This window comes from Porites lutea, chromosome 3, assembly GCF_958299795.1.
Source record: "Porites lutea chromosome 3, jaPorLute2.1, whole genome shotgun sequence".
NCBI lineage: Eukaryota > Metazoa > Cnidaria > Anthozoa > Scleractinia > Poritidae > Porites > Porites lutea.
The window spans coordinates 23,495,818-23,502,079 of record NC_133203.1 but is presented as its reverse complement, the minus strand read 5'-3'; the positions used below and the strand labels follow the sequence as shown (position 1 = coordinate 23,502,079).

Below are 6,262 nucleotides of genomic sequence, written 5' to 3'. Positions count from 1 at the left end.
TTGTAAAAAAAGGTCTGAACGGCAAATGAAGTTTGCTTTGACACCAAATTAAAGGAGGCTGTGCACGAAATTCATCAAAATTCAAACAATGGCCGGGATCCAAAGGTCGAAAGTAATGTATTTCTCTTCACTTCGATGGCATGATTTAGCCTAGTCTGAGGCAAGGTAGGTGTTCTACTTGCAAAACGTAGCATACCATAACATAACATAACATAACATAACAACTTTATTTAAGTGTCAAATGTACTTAGCTGTACAAAATATAAGACAGCTAACAGGGGACACACAGTAATCTAAAAAAATACATAATACATAATCTGTATCTAAAATTTAAATTCTTAAAATCTTATAATCATAAAATCAGGATCTGTAAAGGTCACAACAGTCACAGTTATTTTCTAAAATACCAAAAATATCTAAATTTTTGATAGCGTTCTTGAAAGCCTGAAGACTAGCTTCAAGTAAAACTATGAATTCCCATTTCTGACCTGTGCGAATAACTCTAGCTTGCCTCAAGGTCTCTATCAAAAAATTTAAGCTTCGACTATCTTGAACTATATTTTTGTGGCGTGAAAAAGAAGTTTTATGTCGTTCTACTTTGGAAGCCAGTTCAATTTTGAACCGTGTTTTAGGTACTATTTGATACGCCTAAAGATTTTTTTTACGCTAGTAACTACTGTTTGAGGATTTAGTCTTTGATAAGCAACTTGCCATACTCGATTACATACTAGCGTTGTCTTTTATAACAGGTGTCATACTACAATTTATGTTGCTTAGAAATTCCTTGGGTTTTCGCTACAAAGAATTTCCTTCCTTCTTCCTTTAGACTTCTGTCTGATCGTCATGCTTACCAAAGTTTTCATAAACATGTCGTGGTTCTCCACCGATGTCTTTAGGTTTCTGATAATGGTTGGTTTTGTGGGCATAATCTTTATTAAACGCCTGATGATTGTTTTTACAGTCGTCCGCGCTCTTAGGTGTTACAGATTGGTATACTGGTGCATTGTTTGGTACTTGGTACTGTTCGTTAAAAGAGTGTTGGTCTGATATTTCACTGTAGAGGTGCTCTTGGTCATTGTTAATACTTCCTGTCCCTAGCTCAAATGCGGGATTGTTCTGACCGTATGTGTGTGCTTTATCCTTCTTGACTGGTGGGTCCTGGCATCGAGGACGGCGAAACCTGGGATACAAATAACGCAACAAACAGAATATGTATTTGTTTAACTTGCGTAGCTTCCAAAAAACAACAACAAAAAGACTGTATAGGCTAGACTGGCTAGGCTAGACTTTGGGGATGAGATATTCCAGATGATCCTTAATAATGTTTGCGTTGAGGTTAATTTAAGCCCTGCCAAAAAGTTACTTCATGTACCAGTTCATTTTGATTGCGAATACCCTCGCGCATGCAGTAAAGAAGTAAGAGTAGATGTGCTCAAGGATCGAGTAAGAAACAGAACAAGAAAGATTGGAGACTTATTGTTATAAAATCGCGTATTAGTTCTTTATTTCATTTTTTGTAAAAAACCTATTAAACATTTTCGAGTTTCTAGAGTACTGCTGGTCCAGCCTACATTGCGAATGGATAATACTACATATTGCCCCAAATGACAAAGTTCCAGGCTAGATTTGGTAGGATAAGTGACTGAGTGTGTAAGCTACACCACTCGGTTTTATCACCTGTGTCATCATCACGTACCTCATCTAGTACCCAGATCTCTTGTCGACATGATATCTGGGTAGGAGATTACCACATACCTGCAGTAGAGCCCTATCCCGACGATGCCAACGAAAAATACAAGAACCACTGGTATTGTGATTTCGATCAGACTCGTTCCATCCTTTGTTTTTGCTGAAAAAAAAAAAAACAAACGCATGCATAAGCTAGTTTTTCACTAAAGTCTCATTTTCATGATAAGAAAATATTTTTGTTCGATTGCATTTGCATTTTGTCCAAAGTCAGAAAAGGAGAAACTTTGACGCATTGAATGCCTCAGCCATGCGTTATGCAGGCAGCGTGGCCGAGTGGTTAGAGCGCTGGACTTGTGATTCGGAGGCCCCGAGTTTAAGTTCCACCCGGACCACTGCTCGATTTGTTCTCGGTAAACCCGAGTTCAAATTCATGGCCGCCGGCGGGTTCGCCTCCTACCAGTTAGGATTCGTAACCATGTTATGTGCCATTTAAATATTTGTTTCACTATCCTTGAAAAGCCCCATAAGGGGCGAATACAAAGAAACCATTATCTATCTTATCTTTATCTTATCTATGTATTCTTACTTGTCTCACAGTCGTTTGCAGATTTAGCTCCTTTTTTGTCTGTTGTCTTTCCATCGCTGCAACAGTTGCAGCTACTCTGTCCTTCTTTATCTTGATAAGTGCCTTTGGAGCAGGCTGTACAATTGGAAGATTCTTGGTGAAAGAACGTTCCCACAGGACAGGCGACTATTGAAGAACAACAGGTAACACGGGTTTTACTTAAAATTCGGGCTCCAGTTGTTCAAAAGGTGGATAGCGTAATTGGCTCCCCCAATATTTATCCACTAGATAGTGATTTCCCCGTTAGACAGCGCTATCCAGCTTTCGAACAGCTGGGGCCGGATCTCCAATCATTTTATGCCCTACTTATTTCAGCCTGCATCGCAGACGTAATTTAACCTTGCTTAATGACGTCTGCGAAGCAGCGCCATCATCTCGCACTGGGCCCCCGGCAACGGAATCAACGAATTACTGGAAGTACGTTACGAATTTCGTTTTATCTTGAATCGCAAATTGTCAATGGCTTCTTTAACAGGCCAATCATAGCGCGTACTCAAACCCTGGTACACAGGTGGGGGCCCAGAACAAGGATTTCGGGGCTGTTTTGCAGACGGACTTAACCAGAGTTTATTTTCGTGTGTGGTGAAGACTATACTGATACTAATATACAGCTATTTCGAGAAAGGTTGTCGGAAAAATGTGCACGCGACAATCCCGAAAGGTAATATGGGATATGATCAATACACTGTTTCTGACGACTGTACCTGCCGAACCTACTTTTGTTGCTTTCCTTTAGCACTCGCAAACACATTTCCACGGCCTTTCGTACCAATTCTTTCAAATTTCTTTAAAGAACAGTTAACTTAAAACCACCCACAATGCCTTTCGGGATTGTCGCGTGCACTTTTTCCAACAACCTGTCTCGAAATAGCTGTATCCTGGCGTTGATTTTTTACTGCTTACCACATCCGGTCTTGTCACTGCTCTTTACAAGCCCTGGATTACATGTGATCTCAGACGAGAGGTGTTTAAAAGAGGACCTGTCTGCGGTGCTGTTAACACCATGTAAACTGATCCTAAACTGCCCAGTGGAGATAGCGTATTGCATCTGAAATAGCACAGCTTCACTTTTCTCGTTAACATCATCCGTCATCGAAGCTGACTTGACCGCTTTGATTAACAACGAAAATAATACTTCCATTCCATCGACGACTGCTCTTCTTGTCTTTTGAAGAGCTGTCCAACCACATTCGGGAACTGAGATCCTCGTCAGGTTGCAGGCGTTAGGGTCGAGACATCCTGCTATTGTTGAAAGAGTGTCGGCCACTTCTTGCTCCAAAGCTGAATGAATATCGCTAGGACCTCGACTGACCTGACACCCAATTCCAATAAACTTCACTGAAAGGTGATGCTCGATCTTCTTTGGCTTTGCCTTGCCTGATGAGAAAAATCATTTTAATGAATGTCTTGGTAAATTGGAAAATGCCATTGTTTGTAAGGAAGTAAGGATTATCACTGCGCAAAAGCTGTTATTATACCCAGGAGCGCTGCGCATTGTTAAAGGGCAACGAGATTTCATTCACAGATATTCGTCTATTTCATGGAAAAATATTACCATAGGGAATGGCATCTTACAATGTGAATACTATAACCGGGGTCACCTAGACAAAGTTGACCAATCAGATTTACAGGAGAATAACAATACATTCTGAGAAAGTTATTTGTCAATCATAATTACCACGAAACAAAGTAAACAACATATATAGAATTCAACCAATTTCAACCTACAAACGTGACCTTTTGAACCTGCTGATGAAAGCCCTTGTTTCCCGAGAGGTCCGTTAGAGTGTTGACGGAGGCAAAAAACGTTAGTTACATTTTTGACTTGAGGTCGTGATGTTATTGCAAAGCGTGACAATGGTAACGAAGAAATTGCCGGTAGATGACAAAATAACAGCTTGTGTCAAACAATTATGTCTCCTGAGTGTTTTGCTTTCTTGCGAAACGTTTGCTGTCAAAATTTAAATTTTGTGCTTCGAGTAACTTACTGTTGTTTTACGAACTGTTGATTGGCAAAAAAATAACTTTCTTGGAAAATATTGTTATTTTCCTGTAATCCGATTGGTCTATTTTGTCTAAGTGGCTCCGGTCACAGTAGTCGCACTGTTGAGTTACCAGGGTAACAGTGTAAATATTTTACTCAAGGATTGGCCGAATATTTCCTGGTAAAGCTGCACCAGAAAGGTACTGTTACTCCTTGTTCCACTTAGCTCTACTAAGACTCCTTAACGCCAGAAAAAGAGCCTCGTTTTTGCATGGTTACAACACGTAGGTTTCCTCTTGAACGATTTTCTGTGCCAAAACGTGTCAGTTCCACGTAGAGAGACAAGATCAACTGACACAAATATACATACTTGTGCAGGTTGGAACTTCAATGTCTGCCTTTCCATTCCATTTCCAGTCAGTGTCAGGACCACAGCCGAATGTTGTTATTGCTTCAGATCTGAATGAGTAATCTTCGTTGCATGTTATAGTACAAAGCTCTTTCCCGGAAAGTTTTTTGCATGAAATGTTGCCATTTGAAGGCTGTGGAAGGCTTGAGCATTCTGTGGAGGGATAAGAAGTAAACAAACCCATTCCTCTACAAAAGCTTACATACTGCTTATCTGGCAGCAAACGGCGGCAGTTAGAGAGAATAGCATTTGACTTCATACTACAAACGTGTCTTAAAGAATCTCCATTTTGGCTAATGGGAAACGGCGCTCAGTAAGGATACTAGCCCATCTTTGGAACTCTGACAAATAATGTTAATGGGCCTTTAAGTTCCCTTTTTTTTCACTGACCTTTTTCTTCGTTGACCTTCTTGTCACAGTTTGTTCCCCAGTAGCCTTTGTTGCACAAGCACTCATACTGATTTATACCATCTATATACTTTCCACTGACACAAGGACTGGACTTGCACTCATCTATGTTAATGTTGCAATGTGGTCCAGAGAATCCAGGCACGCAGTTGCAGTGGTACATTCCCTGGCGAGACTCGCAGTTCAGGAAGTGAGAACAGTTTGTGGCGCACATGGCCAAGGCTGAAAGTTTCAAGAGGCGGAAAGATGTTTAAGTGTCCAGCGCAACGATTTTGTGACTCGTTTTTTGCTTGACGGGTAGAATTTAATAGACAGTTATTTTTATCGAGGGCTTCATTTTTGCCAACAATGACACTTAAGAGTGATTTTCTGTAAAATTCGAACTTCGGCCTGACACGGTACCTCATCGATTTGGCTGATTTTTGGCATGTAGTCTTAGAATGGTGTCCTAAATACTGAATGCATATTCTAAGATTCGAATTCTCGTTGGTTTCAAAGATACAGGAATGACAGTTTTGACGAGGCCTCGAGCGGCCGCCATGTTGGTGAACTGAAGGAGATTTACAGTAATTAATTCTAGCCTTATCATTAAAATAACTTAATCGTGACTCATACAGTTGCAAAGAACTATCCTTCCTCCTTTCATTTACCTACTCTTATCTGAAAATGGTTAAGCCTGAGCTACGAACGGCTATAACTTCTCACAGCACTTTTTCGGTACTTAAAAGGTACACAAATTTGGTAGAAATTGGAAGGCCAATATCACCCATGCCACATCGATTTAGACTAAGCCATTTTAACTAAACATAGTTTGTTTATAGCTAAGTTAGATTGTTGAATAAAATAATTGGGCAAATGCAACGGAACAGAAATATGATTGCATGAATGCGCAGTGGTTCAGCCACTTGGCCGCTAAAACTTCAAAACAAAATTCGGTGAATATTTGAAAAGAAAATTCATTAAAAATTAATCGTGCCTCTTAAACCCTATCTATCGCTTAAAAAACCCTCCCTTGTAATGTAAACAGATGATCTTTTGATTTTGATCTTGCGAAGAGCTTGAAATATGCGCTAAAATGAAAATTATAAATTTTGTTACACACGGTACTAGCTCAAGTTCGCTCTTCGATTTCCCAGACCAATCGGGA

The 6,262-nt window shown here is 40.1% G+C and overlaps 1 protein-coding gene across 1 annotated transcript in view; it reads right to left on the bottom strand.

Moving 5' to 3' along the window:
• Positions 1-213: 213 nt before the first annotated feature.
• Positions 214-6,262, bottom strand: part of LOC140930733 (uncharacterized) — a 37,953-nt gene continuing 31,904 nt past the window's right edge. Inside the window, exons 32-37 of the mRNA XM_073380437.1 lie at positions 5,098-5,337; positions 4,669-4,860; positions 3,218-3,691; positions 2,276-2,440; positions 1,756-1,849; positions 214-1,180 (exon numbers count right to left, since the gene is read on the bottom strand). Coding sequence (XP_073236538.1) covers positions 823-1,180; positions 1,756-1,849; positions 2,276-2,440; positions 3,218-3,691; positions 4,669-4,860; positions 5,098-5,337 — 1,523 coding nt within the window. The 3' untranslated portion in view covers positions 214-822. The remainder of the gene's footprint in view (positions 1,181-1,755; positions 1,850-2,275; positions 2,441-3,217; positions 3,692-4,668; positions 4,861-5,097; positions 5,338-6,262) is intronic.